Source organism: Amphiprion ocellaris, chromosome 14 (assembly GCF_022539595.1).
Source record: "Amphiprion ocellaris isolate individual 3 ecotype Okinawa chromosome 14, ASM2253959v1, whole genome shotgun sequence".
Classification (NCBI taxonomy): Eukaryota; Metazoa; Chordata; class Actinopteri; family Pomacentridae; genus Amphiprion; species Amphiprion ocellaris.
In genome coordinates, this window is record NC_072779.1 from 8,968,920 (window position 1) to 8,987,327 (window position 18,408).

Genomic DNA, 18,408 nt, shown 5'->3' on the forward strand with positions numbered 1-18,408 from the left:
GATTTTTCAAACATGTTGTAAAAACGTGCCATATGATGAAATAATGTAAAGGAGGCCGTGAAAAACACTCCAGAAAGGTTTTCTTTGAAAAAAAATCATCATGAATTTTGGCGCAAAAAAAACGCCTTACTATACTATGTCGAAAAAAAATGCGATTTTTCAAACATGTTGTAAAAACGTGCCATATGATGAAATAATGTAAAGGAGGCCGTGAAAAACACTCCAGAAAGGTTTTCTTTGAAAAAAAAATCATCATGAATTTTGGCGCAAAAAAACGCCTTACTATAGTATGTCGAAAAAAAATGCGATTTTTCAAACATGTTGTAAAAACGTGCCATATGATGAAATAATGTAAAGGAGGCCGTGAAAAACACTCCAGAAAGGGTTTCTTTGAAAAAAAAATCATCATGAATTTTGGCGCAAAAAAAACGCCTTACTATACTATGTCGAAAAAAAATGCGATTTTTCAAACATGTTGTAAAAACGTGCCATATGATGAAATAATGTAAATGAGGTCGTGAAAAACACTCCAGAAAGGTTTGCTTTGAAAAAAAAATCATCATGAATTTTGGCGCAAAAAACACGCCTTACTATAGTATGTCGAAAAAAAATGCGATTTTTCAAACATGTTGTAAAAACGTGCCATATGATGAAATGATGTAAAGGAGGCCATGAAAAACACTCCAGAAAGGTGTTCTTTGAAAAAAAAAAATCATCATGAATTTTGGCGCAAAAAAAAGGCCTTACTATACTATGTCGAAAAAAATTGCAATTTTTCAAACATGTTGTAAAAACATGCCATATGATGAAATAATGTAAAGGAGGCCGTGAAAAACACTCCAGAAAGGGTTTCTTTGAAAAAAAATCATGACTTTTGGCGCAAAAAAACGCCTTACTATACTATGTCGAAAAAAATTGCAATTTTTCAAGCATGTTGTAAAAACATGCCATATGATGAAATAATGTAAAGGAGGCCATGAAAAACACTCCGGAAAGGTTTTCTTTGAAAAAAAAAAATCATCATGAATTTTGGCACAAAAAACGCCTTAGTATACTATGTCGAAAAATGCGATTTTTCAACATGTCATAGTTTAGTCTGTCATCCAAAATGTGACCAAAACGTCATAGTTTAGTATGTTGTACAAAATGTCGCAAAAACATCATAGTTTAGTATGTCGTCCAAAATATGACAAAAACGTCATAGTTTAGTATGTCGTCCAAAACGACAGTAAAACGTCATAGTTTAGTATGTCGTCCAAAATGTCACAAAAACGTCATAGTTTAGTATGTCATCCAAAATGTGGAAAATAACGTCATAGTTTCGTATGTCGTCCAAAATGTCACAAAAACGTCATAGTTTATTATGTCATCCAAAATGTGGAAAATAACGTCATAGTTTCGTATGTCGTCCAAAATGTCATAGTTTAGTACGTTGTCCAAAATTTCACAAAAACGTCATAGTTTAGTATGTGGTCCAAAATTTCACAAAAATGTTATAGTTTAGTATGTAGTCCAAAATGTGGAAAAAATGTCATAGTTTAGTGTGTCTTCCAAATTGTATTAAAAAAGTTGCACGTCTGTCTGTGTGAAACATTACTCAAAAACTGCTTAACAGATTTGGATGAAATTTTCAGGGAAGGTCAGAAATGACACAAGGTAATGAGGTGATTACATTTTCACAGTGATGCGGCTTATAGTCTGGATCCACGGCTTTGTTAAAGATCTGCCATTGCCAGATGTAGCTGCCGGCACGGCACGGATTCCAAGTCATGACGTGAACACTGTGTCAGTTACCTGCTGAAGATCATGATTGCGATCCCACTACAAATCGAATGTGATTTATCAGTTGGAAATCATACAAGGAACAAATGATTAAACTGTGGGCTGTTTCTGAGTCCCATCAATTCCTGCAGCCCGCTACATATTTACGTCATGCAATGTAGCAAACCACAGCCAGACAATGGTGAAGCTCCTGATGTTTCACAGTGCCTTTATTTACATTCAGCCGTCAGCCTTATTTTGAACACAAATTCACCTTTCTGCCCTTCACTCCTTTCTTCAGGAAACACCGTCAGAGCTTGTCTCCATTGCAGCTGTTTCTAAGTTTAGACACATCCTTTGCTGGACAGCAACAGCGTGGAACTGTTTTCTTTCAACTTTCCGTGAATTTTCTGACTTTTCGACAGTCTTCATCATGTCAAGAAACCACTTCTTAGGTAAACACTTCCTCTGCTGCTGGAAAGGTTACAAAATAAGAGCCCTTAACATTAAAAATACGCCTTCAAAATAAAAGCATGGAGGGAACGGTTATTTTCACCCTAGCAAAACAAAGGCTTGCCGCTTTTGAGTAACATTGCAAATGGACGGACAGACAGACAGACAGACAGAATGACAGACAGACAGACAGACAGACAGACAGACGGATTCACAGACAAACGTACGCCAATCGTCATATAACGCCGCCGTGTTCCTTGGCGGAGAAATAATTAGTTAAAAGAGAATAAAAAGCTCAGTAGAGCTGCAGAGAATGTGATTTTCATGCAGTATTAATTTGATTAGGGAAGGTTTAAGTTAATAAAGTAACAGTGTTTTTATGCCAAACAGGTAACAGCGGACAAAATGTGATGTGAAAGACCAGGTTGGATGTGTTTCAAGAAAATAAGTGAGTTGTAGGAAAGTTCAACTTTTTATACACCAATATATACAAAGTAGTAAAATTCCTATGCAGGGAAATAATAGCATGATTTGGGCCACCGACATTGATCATGGAAAAGAATTTGTAGACAAAGCAGAAAAAGGCAAATGTCAAAATCTAGAAATCCAACAAAGGCAAGGCTGTGACTATAATCCAGTCATAGGGAATAATAGAGAGGGTGAATGGTGTATCGAAGTGGTATAAATAGAAAAACACACCTAATCCTGCATGAAATACTTATGGGTCAACACATGTCTGCACCTACATATAAACATATCAATATGGGACCCTGTTTAGATGTCCTTCAGAGCAACATAAGAGCATAGGTGAAGCAAATGTCTATATATATATGCACAGTTATGTATATATATATATATATATATATATATATATATATATATATATATATATATATATATATATATATATATATATATATATAGTTCTATGGTTATGTAGTATAGTACAGTCACTGACAGAACTCTCCTGAACATTATCCACAGTTCCTGTTCCTACTGGAGACACATTAGACTTGCATCACTTTCTCATGTAATTCTATTCTAGTAAAGTGGACACGTTGTTCCCTCTCCCATTTCAGCTGCCCTCTCAGATTGTTCTGTAACCACTACTACCCTGCAACAACTGTACACCGCTCCCCGTACGGCACACATTCCTCACAAATGACTGTAATGACTGAAGGGATTAAATGAAATAAAAACACCTATCCAGATTGGTCCTCTCTCATCCTGTGCTAAGCTGCTGCTGAACTTGATTTCAGAAAGTCACTGGGTGCAAATGAACCTGAGGGCAAACCAGCTTCTTTCTGAGCAGTGTTGCTGATGCTCACCTGTGAGTCGTAGCGGCCGGCGTTGTGCAGCAGAGTGAGACATATATGGTGCAGGCCTTGAATGTCGCAGGAGTTGTTGTTGAAACACTGGAACATCCCACAGCCGACGTCCCCTGAACTCACCAGGCAGCTCTGGATCTCCGCTGGGAGACACACAAGCACATCAGGATTGACTTTCCGACAGTGAAATGACAAACACAAGTGCATCTCCTGCATCACATGGGTTACTGGGCTGTATTCTGCTGTACCGTAAAGACAGCAGGTACTTAGAACGCATCACTTTATCAATCAATCAATCAATCAATTAGACTGTATTTATATAGCATTTATCATACAAATGAAATGTAAAATAAAGTGGTTGTATATAAAAGTAAATCATGTTATAAATGAAATTAATAGATTGAGGAACTGAGGAAATCCTAAATAATGCAATGCGGAAACAACAGATAAAATCGGATAAAATATCTATAAATAAAATATAGACAGATAGATAGATAAAGGAAAAAATAGAGTTCAAAATTTAAAAAAAGAATAAAAAAATTGTAAAAGATGAATAGAATTGTATATGGAAATAAGTGAATGTAAAAGAGAAATTAATAAATCAGTAAAATCCATCAATCAAAAGCTTGACTAAAAATATGGGTAGATTGAGTTTTCCTTTTAAAACAACATTATTAAAGTTTTTTTCTCTTTAAATTCTGTTGAAGTTTTACAAAGACAAACTTAATGATGGACAACAATATATTTACTCTGAAAAAACAGGATTTCATTTCAATGTGGTGCAACTGCAAATCTTATGACAAATTCAGGAACACTTGCACACTTTGGACGAATTCTACATTTAAATACAGGCTGAAAAGAGATTTCTGTGTCTCTCCCTGGACTGTGGAGGATGTCTGAGAGCCTGAGCTCTTCTTGCTGGTTAATCTTTACCCAGCTGTGTTAGATGTTGTTCTACCATCCTGGGCTCCGGGCCTGGAGGTGCCTTCACGCACCGCCCTGCTGGAGCTGCTGGGAACGTGCTTGGACAGGATCGAGCCACCGGATATTGAATTACAGCCATGCATGAAGCTCTGCGCTCACACGTGCGATGAAACACCAATAATAAAAATAATAACAAAAAAAGTTTTCCAGCACTGTGAGGCATCCTGGGGACCTCTGATGGGAGATCCATGCGCATGGCTTGATTTCTTCTGATGCTGTACTAAAGTTAGATGTGTAAATAAAGTGCACTCACTCACCTGCGCTCTGGGGAGACAGCCGTCTCTTCACCTGGCTCACTTGTTTCTCCTGGACATCATGCGGATCCACGCTCAGCACCTGATGGCAGGCCAGCAGCAGGAAAGGCACCACAAACGCAGACTTCGCCCACATACCTGAAGCTTATACACTCTCTCTTTTCTCCCTTTAATGCTGTGTTGGTTTCAGATGCTGGAGCTGCAGAACTGGAGGGTTTTTTGACTCTGCGGCCGCGACATGAAGCCTCAAGTATATAGAGATGCGCGTCCACGACGGGCTGGAGTGAAGGGAGCCTGTGTGTCCGCCAATCACAGCGCAGCTCCGTGAACGCGCAGCACACGTGGAGCTGAAAGTTTTTTTTTATCGCTGATGAGAGACAAAGAGACACAGAGCTGCTGAGTGCAAAGAGATGCGTTTGAGTAAAGTGGTTCTGAGCAGAAGACAGTGAATGCAACACTCTGACGGTGAAAATCTTCTTATAAGGTCTCAGTGTTCGTCTGCAGGGGGGACGTGAAGGTCAAACACTCCAGACATCCACACTCAATTAACCCACAATCCAGCCTGTGTGTGTGTGTGTTTGTGTGTGTGTTTGAGGGTTTGCAGCTGCTTTCCTGGCAGTGAGGAGACGTGCAATGAGGAACGTATCAGACGCACTCAGACTGTGCGTGAGCAGAGCCAGGGTTTCCAAATTGTTATTGAATCCTGCATTCCTTAAACTTACTTTTTTCACCCCCTACACATCATTGCTTGTCTTACGTGTTCTGTACAAACTTGTTCCTATACAAATGATGTGTTTATAAAGGCTGTAACAAATAGTTTTATTACTGCTCTTCTGCTGGGTTGCCAGGTTTGATGTGTTTATTGAGGATTTTCATAATATAGGATACACATTTTGTCCGCCCATCAGATCTGGATTTATGTGAGTATATTTGTTGAAGAGATGACCTCTTATTTATATTTATATATCTCTTTTTATTGTAATCTTCTAATATTCTTTTGTTCTTTTTTAAACAATTACTGTTTTTATAATGGCGTATTTCCTTGAGAATAGTCACTTTGTATTTGACTGCACATACCTCAGGTCTGCACAGGTCTTTCCCCTATTCTTCTCCCCTACGTTCTTGTCTGCCTCTCAACCTGTCAAAAAAAGCCAAAAAATGGACAAAAAAAATCACTTAAGAAAAAAGAAGCCCTAATTCAGTCTGACTCAAAGCAGTGGAGAAACCAACCTAAGAGGCATGATGCTAAAGCTGCTAATGAAAAGAGCTACAGTTGGGACAAAGACAAATCTGGGCTAAAACGTATTCATGACAAACTCATTGATACTTTATGATAATAACAAGCCTTCATTAGTGGCTTACTCACAGCAGTGCTTTGAGTTAAATGCTATCATGAGCATGCTAACATGCTTACTAGGCCAATGCTCACGCGCTAATATTCTGCAGGTAAAATGTTTACTCTGTTGACGAACATAGTTTGTGTGCAAATATAAAATTTGAGGTTAAGTAAATGAGGTTAAGGAAATTTCTTGCAGGAGTTTGGTAATAATTTAAACATACACTCACATGCTCACACTGGAACATGCTAAAGGTATCATTTCTCAGAGCGTCTCTTGTCGGAGTGTTTATACATGTTGACATGGTCACGGAGGGGCCCAGTCGGGGCGGACGGACTCTTACGGGGGCTAATGTTTGGACGTTGGAAGAGCCACGCGTTCGGTCTCATCCTGCTTCAAAACAACATCCCACAGCTTCCCTCACGCAACCCCTGATGACCACCCACACAATGACCTTTCACCTCGACACCCAGCGCACACACTCGTATGTCCAAAGCGGCACACTAACACACAGACACCACTGAGCAAACAGCACACATGAAGGACCTTCTCCAGCCGCTCACATGATCCTGCTGGAAACAACATTGTACAAGTCTTTCTGTATGTGTGTCCGGATGCACTCAGATCAGATTTGCTTCTTGATAATTGACCTGAGGAAGAACTATGATAATTTGTGTTTGTTGTTTAGTTTGTACAACAGAATGAAAAAGATGGTACGACTGGTTTTGAAAGTCACACATGTTAATATTTGTGTTTTTACACGCTCAGGTTTTCTCACATGACCTTCAAATACAGTGGAAGTACATATAATTTCATATTTTTAAAATTTATCATACAAAAAAAATGCTTTTAAAAAGAATCAACAGCAACATTTAGGTGTTATGTCCTCGGTGAAACAGTTCAAGGTGACGAATTTTCACAAGTTTCCTGATTTCTTTTCTGTTTGTTTCAAATACACAGATTTTCTCTTAATGCTTTGAACTCCATGAAAATGATTTTTTTGGATTCAGGTAAACTTATTTACAGGAGAATGGTCATAAAGTGCTCCATAGATTGATATTATTGGACAAAAAAATATACATAAACAGGTTTTAATAACTGTTAATGTTTTAATATTTTAATGAGAAACATTGGAAACAACGCTTTCCGCTGTAGCCTAACGGGAGGATGACTGCTGGATTTCAAAGAGCACATGTGCAAGCAAGAGGTCCCAGGACACACACCTCTGACACACATAGTTGTGTTAACATGTGGATCACTCTGCTGTCAAAAACAAGTAGCTAAATCAATAGTTACGCAAGCTGTGATGTGACACAAACACTCAAAACTGAACAACTGAGGTTCAAACGGTGGATTCTTGATGCTTTAATTTGACAGGACTTCTCTACAATCTGATCATTTAAGGATATTGAGGTCAAAACAAAACAAAAAAAATTCCAGAGACTTGGAAAGTTTTTGTGGTCAAATCTATCATTTTTTGAAGAACTGTTGAACATTTATGATGCATATTACAATGATTGTTTTAAGGCCTGCTTTACACAATTTTGCACGTCTTTGCAGGGTTGAAAGAAGCAGTTTGAATGATGTTCCTTCTTCCTGGCATGGCAGTAGATCTGTGACCCTAAAATGCAGTCACTGATCGCTTAGTGCAACATCCTGTAGTATAGTCACTATTCTGCCTGTAAAACACAGTTAATAAATATATGAGTCACCTTTACCCTAGTACAGCCTGGCCGGGGTCTAAATGTACCTCAGAGTATAAAAAAAGATTATGCTAGTGTGTATCCTGGGGTACGATGAGGCCAAGGCCACACCTCTAGTAAAGGGAAGGAAGGCAATAACAAAGATTTCTTTTCGGATATTTGACAATCACGGGTAGCACGTTTTTGGGGTAAAATGATTCATTCATAGCATCATGACTACTGGCAGCATGGTGCTGAAGTCTGTGTTGCTGCTTCACATAATTATAGACCCACAAGGGGAAACAATTTGAAAATTTGTTGACATTGTACTGAGATGATGCAGCTTTTGTGCCTCGAAAATTCTGTTTTTTTGCATTTAGTTTCCATAGCATGAAAAAAGTCAAAATCCTGTCAAACTAGACTAACTGATATTTAGCTTTTTAAAATTTGGGTCGTTGTGAGAAGAATCTTGTGACAACACATATGCCATCTTTTAAAGGGAAAGTAACTTTTAGATGCTGAAAATCCACACCAAAGCAGCGTAATTACTCTATGACAAGGAGCATCTTGCAGCAAATTATGTTTCAGTTTAGTGAGAATCTTGATAATTTTGATATTTTACTTCAGAGCGGTTCAGTTTGAGTTCTAAATGTCACACTATTGTCAACCACAGTGCCAAGAAAGCTGAAGCCGTTTGCTGGCTGTTTTGTAAATTCACAAAAGTTGTTGTGTTGCAGTAACATTAGTTTCCAGAATATCTCATCTGTATGATTTAGTTTAGCTCATGATTCCTTATAAACAGCACTCGATTAGTTTGAAAGGGCCTTAATTACAATTGTGTGCTGTAGTGGATAAGGTTGTGTTATCAGCATGTGAAATAAAATCACAAACTTAACACTGTATCCTTGAATATTTTTGTGTGTTTGTGGGGTATGAAATAGCCTCAGGGAGAAACTCTACCACGTTTACCCTGGGTGTAGTCTGGGCAGAGGGTGTAATTTGGCTTGTTATACCAGCAATACTTTTTTTTTGGTGGATTCTGCCTTTAAAATACATAACTGTGTACAACTACACCACCTCGAGGCCATCTCCCAGAGACAAAATAAATGGCACTGCTAAGATCTAAGAAATGCCAAGTATTCTGACAGCAGACTATCTTTACTATAGAAATCCCCAAAACTACAAGCAGGAGCAATAAGTTAGAGAACACTGACAATTTGTCAACAGTTTTTTATCAAAGCACACAATTAATACCACACACTAAATACATGCACCAAAAGGAAACATGGCAAGATGTGATGAAAAATGAAGACCTGCATGTAATTATTCACGAACATGTTTCACTAAAAATCAACTTCACCCATCATGTGAATCAGTGTAGACAGAGAGTGAAAGCCTTAAATATTATCAGCTGAGGTGTTGGAAAATGTCTACACACACACACAGACTGCCTCAGTGAAAGATCACATCTGCATTACACAGTATGCGAGAATCAAAAAAAAAATCGGATGACACAAAAAATGTAAAAAGCCAGTACCAAAAAAAAAAATATCATAATCCATGTTTGTCCTAAAGGCAGAGCTGTGCACAGCAGTGATGCTGCACCGCTCGATATTGTACAGCTTCTCCAGCATCAGCCTTGCAGTGAAACACTCCTGACTCCAATCCGTGAACAGACAGAGGCAGCAGGAAAAACCTCCTCCTCTTCTTTATCCTCCACATGTCTGAAGCTGCTCCTTCCAAAAGGCTAAAACAGCCATATAAAGTTAGTGTACTCAAGGCCAGTACGTGTCCCTGTCGCAGGAATAAAATACAGATTTCTAAACTGTATTTCTAAATGGTTCTGGGCCTTGTTTTTTTTTTTTTTTAAACACACCTCAGGGGGTTTTTGGGCCTGAAACCGACGGAGCCTCCTGTGATTCTGTCTGTTCAGGTAGTGCAGCGTTAGAACTGGAGCTGCTCTCCTCCTTTCTGTCCCCTGAAAGGAAGTCATGGATGGCAGTTTCTATGTGCGGTCGGAAAGTGTGGTTCATCTTAGGGTCCACAACCTGAGTTATGATCCTGTCCACACCGGATTCCAGCATGCCTGATCTAAAAAAAAAAAAAATACAACACAAACAGGAGTTATGTCCAAAGACAAATGTTGGAACAATGAAAAAACTTTATTACATTTTTAAAATATACTCTATATTCCAAATTCCTAAAACAGCCACACATTAACATAATTCATTTTAGGGGTCAACCAATTATCAGCCTGGTCAATTGTTGCACCTGATATGCAGCATTTTTCTTGATTATTTTTGTTATTTTTCTTCCCGATAAAAAAAAATAATTCAGGCCACTTTGGCTGGGATGCAGCAGCCATTTCTACCTGTAGTCACTCCCCTCAGCGATGTCCTGCCCACAACACCTGACTGGTTGCATGTCATGACTCCACATGTAAATGTGTGCTTGTTTTGCTTTGGAAATGCTCATGTGGATCCTGCTGCTGTTTAATGCTGCATGTATTTAATAAACTTATATTACTACTACAAACCACTAGAAGCAACAAATTAAATTTAATCTCCTGTTAGTGCTTTTTAAAATACATAACAGTAAAAAACAAAAATAGACTACACTCATTCATAGACATTGTAGTTTGTGGACTAATAGATTTGAAATTGTAGAGCACAGTGAATGAGAAAGGTGTTTTGTATCAATATTTGGTGCTTAAATGTGGTGAAACATCTTCCCAAATTGCCTCACACAAGTAGAAGTACTGTCACTTGTGCATGCTTATCTGCTAATGAGATGATAAGCAGTTCAGACTTTTACCACGTTGAGAGTCATACAGAAAAATTGTTTAATCTGACACAGCATTTTCCATCTCAGCTTTTACCCAAAAGTCAACAAGGGGCTCATTCAGACATGAAGCCAAAATGTTGTTGTAAGATTCATGTGAAGTACTGCATGTGTAAAAGGGACAATTGCTTACCAATAATGGGTATCGGACCGAACACAGAGGGTATCAGTCAACCCCCTAACTCATTTACAGTGTACACAAGACCAGTAATCAGTCAAAGACAACACTTACTGGACGACACTCTGCCTCAGTCCGTTCCTCATCTGGTTCTTGTTGATGGATGGGTTCCAGTCCTGTGTGCTCAGGTGGGACGTGACAAAGTTGTCAACTTTCTGCCGTAGGTTCTGATAAGCAGGCTGGCAACAATAAGAGCAACTCAATCATGATAAAGCAACAGCAAACACAACTGCAAAATACCGTGCATAGAGGATACATGGTAATAAAACGCATCCTGTTTATTAATAAAATACCATAATATGAAAACAACTAAAAATGACAATAAATTATATTTTTTAATGAGGTCTCTTATTGACTATCTAGGAAATTCTTGGATTTGCTGGGTTTTCATGTATATTTTTGTGGGGCCATAACTTTAGTTCTAAAATAATCATGTTAATCTCTATTATTAATTATTCTTATACGGTTTCATCCTTATTATTTACTCTTGCATACATAATATTACTGTAGGTACTTACCAGTAATGTTTACTACAGTAATATTCCACATAATTCTGTAAAGTCTTAATTGCTAATATTAAAATCACTCCTTATTCTTATGATTCTATTGGAATACACTTCGGCGCAACCGCTGTTTCTTACTTACTTAAAGGCGCTACAGAACAGTGACTTGACTTTGCCAATGTTAAGTTAAATTACCAACATTTTAACAGCTAATTTCCAACCAGAAGTTCACTATCAGTAGCGGCTTTGTGTCCGGCTAGCTGAAGTTAATGACAAGAGCAGCAAAGGTCGCTTTAGCCGAGTACCTTCGTATCAACGTCGGCCAGACAGTCCCGGCGGAACTCGTCAAACAGCCCCCGGTTCTTCAGATGCTCCACAATCATACCGATAAGCTGGGGGTCTCCCGGAGGAAGGTTAGCCGCACCGACGTTAACATTGCCGCCACCCTCCGCCATGCCGAACCCAAATTAATATTGTCTTACTCCCTTGTCAGCTGCATTGAAAGCTAGCTAGCTGAGCAGTCGGCGCTTGTTTTGCTACAAGATGTGCGGTCGATTTGTTTCTCTTAGCAAACCGCGGGCGGAGTGATTGTTCGTTTTGGAATATAGTCGTATGCACTGTTACGCTCGTTTAGAGGTAGACGCCGTAGTATAAATCAAGCGCCGCCTCATTCCTTTTTGTTGCGCATGCGCATTCAAAACCTGACCTCGGAAGTACTTCATTTCAAGTGTCGTCGCGGAGTCGGGGTAACGTTAGCAGGCAGCAAATAACGATCATTTCAAAGTTTTAAAGCTATTAAAACACCCCAAAAACAGAAAAGCGGTGTTGATTCTGTGACTGAAACAACCTTTGTGGTTAATCTTTCGCTCCAGCAAGAGTAGCGTTTGCCTGGACTATCGTTGAGAAAGGTAACGTTAGCCATGTTGGCTAACAGTATGTCTTACTATTAGTGTTGATAACGGAGCTTCTAAAGCACCTAAAGTGAATTAGTAAATTATCCCGGTGTGACCTGACCCATAACACCCACGTGAAGACGGGCAGTAGATTTTAACATGACCAAACCAGCTAGCTAACGTTGATCTCTGCTGTCAACTCACAGTAATCCGTGTGAAGGATTAAAGCAGCTGGTTGACACAACTCTGACTGTATTAATAGCAAGATATACTTGGTTGATTACTGATTTATTTGCAGTGCTGTAATGATGTGGGCAGTCATGTGTCAGAACCAAGCAACTACGAAACAATACTTTCAAGCAAAGTGTTTTTTTTTTTTTTTTTTTTTTTTTTTACAGTACTGGTATATCTACGACAATACAGTGGCAGTTTAACCACATACTATTTCTCTGCTTTCTTTTTTGACTTCATGGGTCAACAGTAACCAAATAATCAACCTCGGCAAGACCTATGAAAACACACATGTGAAATGTTAAACTGGAAATGTCAAAGCAGGACATTAAATCAAGTCCACTTCAGTGGGAAAACTTGCCACATAATCCAACTGTGCGTGCTTAAATGTAACAACGCACTGACCTGGAAAAGCTGACAATTCACACTGTTGTTGTAGATGAGTGGTCAATCGGACTCCAACAAGGAGTTTATGGAGCAACTGCGGATGCAGGAACTCTATGACCAGAGAAATGAAGATGGCTCTGACCCCTACACCTACACTGATCCAGAGGATGGGACTGTGTATGACTGGGATCACGATAAGAAGGCCTGGTTTCCTAAAGTACGAACTTTTCTAACCTTTCACTTTTTCTTGTCTAACATCATATTTGTTCTTGTCCGTCCCAATACGCATACCACATCATGTGCCGTTTACATTCAAGCCCCATACAGACTCAGACTACAGTATATACATGGACCTTCCTCACATTATCATGATAGTGAACCTTACCATCGTTACATTTAGCATGTCATCATATAGTTCTGCATGCATATTAAACACATGTAAACACACAGTTCAAATAGCCTAAATGCTTATACACTTCATTATATTTTTCCAACAAGATTTTGGTCTTTGCAATATTTTGTTACTATTTCGTGGCTCTGCATTGTTAGTGCTTGTTGTGGTTGTAAAGTCCTAATAATTACTTGCTTGAAACTGCATTACTGTCAGCAGAGAAGCTGGCCTTTTGCATAGTGAGACTACTCTCACTATGCTAACTTTATGATTCAGTGTTTCCATTATAGCCATTTTACTTGTTACTGTCCACACATGACCCAAAATGTATCATGTAAGACCTAAAACAAATTGGGCAACACTAATGATGTCACCACACTCCATACTGGATTACAGACCTCTTTTCTATGTGGAGATGCCAGATTAGTTAAATGTATGGTGATAGGATTAATAGAGTTTGGATAAATTTAGTGATGTATTTTCTAGGTAGGACTTTTTTTTAACATCTAAATCATAGACTTTGAATGTAGCAGCATTTAAGCGTTGTTGCAAAATGAATCAGAGACAATTTCTGAGTTAATGTTAAGTAGGTTTGCTTTGTTTCTTCAGATAACAGAGGACTTCATCGCCGCCTATCAGGCTAACTATGGCTTCACTAAGGAGGGAGATCCAGATGCAAACATTGCTGCACTGAGCACTACAGACCCAGCAGTTCCTGCAGGAGAGAGCAAGTTGCCAGAAAAGGAGAAACCAGTAGCTCCAGCTTCAAATCCAGTATCAGAGCAGAGTGAGGCGACGGCCAAAGAAGCCAAGCAGAAAGGAGAGAAGAGGAAAGCAGAGGCAGGTAAAGTGACATCCACAGCCAGACAGAAGACAAGAACACTGCAGCAACTAATATACAAACAGGATTCTTTTACTTACAACATGTTTTGTTTTTAGTTCCTAAGTTTGATTTTGTATAAAAATATGCTTTGATGACTGCTTTTGTTCCTTTTGTAGGATGGTTTGATATTGATGACAATAAAAACACAAACGTCTACGTGTCAGGTTAGTATATCACATTTTTCCTCATTGCTAAGGGGGGCAGCTGTGCATTTAGTAGTTCTTATTTTTCCCTCCTGCTCTACTTTTCTTCAGGCCTGCCTCCTGACATCAGCACTGAGGAGTTTGCCGAGTTGATGTCCAAGTGTGGCATCGTGATGCGGGACCCCATCACCGAGGAGTACAAGGTCAAACTCTACAAGGACAAAGAAGGGAACCTGAAGGGAGATGGCCTTTGCTGCTATCTTAAGGTTAGTCTGTCCTGCTTTTTCTAAAGTCAAATTTAAAGTTTCCACGTTTCTGTGACATTGAGGGTAAAATTCACTACCTACCCACCCAATTCCGCCAACAAAACAGTTTAAACACATCAGTGTATGCTTGATAGAGCCAGACGCACTTTTTTCTTTTTGGCACAAAGACTTTCTGATGAGAAGTTTTTGCTGCTCTGTATTTGTAATAAAAGGCATGGAGGAACATTAGCATTCATTTGGAGCCCTCTTTCCTTACCAGTAGAGAAATATTCTTCAATATTAACTCTGAGTTGGTAAAAACATTTTTTTTCTTTGCCTTGTGTCTCATATAAGTATTGCATTGCTGTCCAGTGAAGCAGCAGCATGTGTGTTTGTGATTCTTGCAGAAGGAGTCGGTGGCATTGGCGATGCGTCTGATCGACGAGTCAGAGGTCCGAGGATATCGGCTCCATGTGGAGGCAGCACGATTTGAGCTGAAGGGCCAGTATGATGCCAGCAAGAAGAAAAAGAAAAGCAAAGATTATAGGAAGAAGCTGCAGCAGCAACAGAAGTAAACTCCATTTCCTGTTTTTTTTTACTGCTCAATCTGCACAGTGGAATAAGCACTGACAAATAATTTTCAGTTTTTTAACTAATTACATGGGCTGTTGCTGATTGTGCCTGAGTGTCTTTGTTTTTGTCTTTGCAGGCAGTTGGACTGGAGGCCAGAGAAGCAAGGAGAAGTGAGAAAGAGGCATGAAAAAGTTGTCATCATCAGGAACATGTTCCATCCCAGTGACTTTGAGGTGCAGAGAGGAACATATACACATGTACACACTCTCAAGCACACAGTCTGTTGTTGGTATGAACCTCTGTGCTCTCTGTGTTCGCTCTCATAGGAAGACCCTCTGGTGCTGAATGAATATCGTGACGATCTGCGGACCGAGTGTGAGAAGTTTGGGGAAGTGAAGAAGGTCATCCTCTTTGATGTGAGTTCAATTAGTGCATTTTCAAAGCTCTGGTAAAATGGTTTGGATTTTGTGAGTGGCATCAAAATAAGAGCTGGTATGTGGTTGTGTTTGTGCTGCAGAGACACCCGGATGGTGTGGCATCAGTCGCATTTAAGGAGCCTGAACAAGCAGATGCATGTATTCAGTCGTTCAACGGTCGCTGGTTTGGAGGGAGGCAGCTGTCGGCTCTGCTTTGGGATGGAACGACAGACTATCAGGTAAAAAGAAATACGAAATTTTTGGAGAAATTCACAGCTAAGCTAATAAAGACAACGCAACACCAAGCACAATTTGGAGAAGAAGACTTCAGGGGTTATGGTGTCAGAACAAAGAACTGTAGAATTCAACAGATTTTACACCACAGGATCCATTTAATAATAATCCAGAGTAACACTCAGCCTGTTGTAACAACTATATAATTTGTTTTGTGGCTCCAGAAGAGCCTTGACAAGTATGAGAAAAAGTCATCAGGGTTATTTTTGAAAAAAGAGAATCATCAGAGTTTCAACTTCCTGACAGTCTTTGGACTCATCATGTGTGTTTCAGTGATATTGGGAAAAAATCTAAGCTTAAAATTGCAATATTCAATATAATTTATGTCTTATAAAATTTACCAAAAATAAAATGTGTGCATTAACCAGATTCTGTATTAAAAAAACAATAAAACTCTGCACTCCTCTGTGCAATGGAGAAGCCAAAACCGAGTGAGCTGCAACCAACAGTGAGGTAATAAAATTCAGGAACTTTTTTTGGCAGAACTGCAAGCTGTGTTTACGAAGAGCAGTATGGAGAGAAAAAAATGTTGTACATGTTGATTCTAATGTTTCAAAGATATTTTTTTAAGTTTTAGTTAAAGACTTCTTAAAATGATTCTACTTCTAGTCATGGTTGTGCTGTTTCCATAGAGGTGCACAGCTTTATATTGTTCTGGGCTCCCTGAACAGTTTGAAATGGATTGTATTCACCAATCAGCAAAAATCTGAATCTAAATGTTGAACATTTGTGGGATTGCCAGACCCGTCAGTCAGATTTGAGTAAATCATATCCAAACAGTCCTAGTCAGGCCATTTAGCTGATTTTTTGAATGTGGCTCTAATACATATTATGCCTAAAGATGTCTTTTACTTAAAAAAACAAAACAAAAAAAACTATTCAGTGGTATAGAGATATCCCTGAAATCTGACACCAAGGTAGTGAATGGAAATGCAGGAATACATACATACATAGCAATAGGTGACCAGATCCTGTCAGTCATCATTCTTAGAAACAATCTGCTTGATATCTACGTTTGCTGAGAATTTTCACCTTTCAATGCTGATTCTGTTTATCCAGGTGGAAGAGACGACACGCGAGCGAGAGGAGCGACTAAAGGGCTGGTCTAACTTCTTGGATGGAGGTGACAAAGGACAGCAGAGCAACAAGAGCAACAACAGCAACAACAACACTGCCGCTGCCGCCCAAGCAGAGAGCAGCAGCACCACACAACCCAGCGAGCCGTCCAGCACCACAGAGCCCGAGCAGCACCAGGAAACAGAACCACAGTCCTCATTAGGGCAACAGGAACAAGATGTGGACTCTACTGATAGCAGCCTAGCAGGGAGTGATGATGAGGAAGCTTAGACACTTACAAGCACATATGAGGTCGCCACGGCAACCGACCGGGACAGTCCTGCTTGAAGGTGAACTTTGACAAGGCTCCCTGTTGACAAGGGTGAATATGGACAGATTGAGCTGTTTTGTGATGTAGAAAAATAAAACCCTGATTTTGTCTACCCTATCTTCATCATGTTGATTCACATCGTAGCCAGACATGGACTTCATGAACTGGTTATTCCTTTAAAGTCTCAGCTTTCCCATAGTTTCAGCGTAGTTTATTTTATTAGTGTGCTGGTAATCTTAAACAGTACTGAGTTTCAAAAGATAAATTAATCTCTGTTGGATTTGAATTACAGAAGACTGCAACTTAGTATGAATTACACTATATCTTAAATTTACCACAATTTGTTCCGTCTTTGTGTTTTGCCATTCAGCACGTGACCACATGTTCTAAAAGTAATGTTGGGATTGCCTGAGAATGCAAAAAGGGAAACAATCAGCATTTACACATATCACAGAACACTAATGAAATCAAAGTTGACAATATAACAGCAAGTAAAATCATAAAATTCTCATAAAATATGACTGTTCGTTGTGTCACTTGTCACATAACTGCTACTACACACATGTCAGAGAAAGTGTTTGAAATCCAAATTTCTGTTGTGTTATGTTACAGATCATCACATTGTTAACAAGAAAAGCACTCAGAGCGCACAGTACTTCACAAAGGCTACTCTGTTGTATCATTTCCGACGGCTGAAATCTTGAAAAAAGTCATGGCAGAAATCACAGCACCATAGAATGTGACCATTTAATACAGATGTATCCACAAGCAAAACGACCTTGCGCTGAGCCTAGGCGTGTGTTATGCATGTGTACGTTATGTACGGATGCTGAATCGCGTGACCTAAATATGTAGCGGGCGACAGGAATTGATGGGACTCAGAAACACCCCACAATTTAGTCAGATGTTCCTTGAATCATTTCCAATGGATAAGTCCGCGGCGGTGGATTTATAATAGGATCGCAATCATCGATTGTCAGCAGGCAGCTGACGTAGCGTTCACTTGTTGCCATAGTTACAGTGACGCCGTACCACTATCTTGCAGTGATACAGAAATCTTTAACAAATCCGTGGATCCAGACTATAAGCTGCATCACTGCGAAAATCTAATCAGGTGGTCCTTGTGTCATTTCTGACCTTCCCTGAAAACTTCATCCAAATCTGTTACTCCGTTTTTAAGTAACGCTGCGCACAGACAGACAGACAGACAAATGTACGCCAATCATCACATAACTCCACCACAT

General features: G+C 39.3%; 3 protein-coding genes across 3 annotated transcripts; 1 reads left to right on the plus strand and 2 right to left on the minus strand.

Moving 5' to 3' along the window:
* Window positions 1-3,446: 3,446 nt before the first annotated feature.
* LOC129350552 (stanniocalcin-2-like) lies at window positions 3,447-5,129 on the minus strand. The gene is made up of 2 exons (XM_055017441.1): window positions 4,784-5,129; window positions 3,447-3,685 (listed from the first exon to the last, which is right to left on the minus strand). The coding sequence occupies exons 1-2, from the start codon at window positions 4,914-4,916 to the stop codon at window positions 3,447-3,449; spliced, it is 372 nt and encodes a 123-aa protein (XP_054873416.1). The 5' UTR covers window positions 4,917-5,129.
* Window positions 5,130-9,014: 3,885 nt separating this feature from the next.
* On the minus strand, window positions 9,015-11,869 carry bod1 (biorientation of chromosomes in cell division 1). Its single transcript, XM_035956580.2, has 3 exons — window positions 11,627-11,869; window positions 10,873-10,997; window positions 9,015-9,890 (listed from the first exon to the last, which is right to left on the minus strand). The coding sequence occupies exons 1-3, from the start codon at window positions 11,774-11,776 to the stop codon at window positions 9,677-9,679; spliced, it is 489 nt and encodes a 162-aa protein (XP_035812473.2). The 5' UTR covers window positions 11,777-11,869; the 3' UTR covers window positions 9,015-9,676.
* Window positions 11,870-12,034: 165 nt separating this feature from the next.
* Window positions 12,035-17,276, plus strand: htatsf1 (HIV-1 Tat specific factor 1). The gene is made up of 10 exons (XM_023288790.3): window positions 12,035-12,229; window positions 12,885-13,049; window positions 13,833-14,067; window positions 14,223-14,270; window positions 14,361-14,515; window positions 14,902-15,065; window positions 15,204-15,300; window positions 15,394-15,483; window positions 15,585-15,722; window positions 16,837-17,276. Exons 2-10 carry the CDS (start codon window positions 12,885-12,887, stop codon window positions 17,122-17,124), a joined length of 1,380 nt encoding a protein of 459 aa, XP_023144558.1. The 5' UTR covers window positions 12,035-12,229; the 3' UTR covers window positions 17,125-17,276.
* The last annotated feature ends 1,132 nt before the right edge of the window (window positions 17,277-18,408 follow it).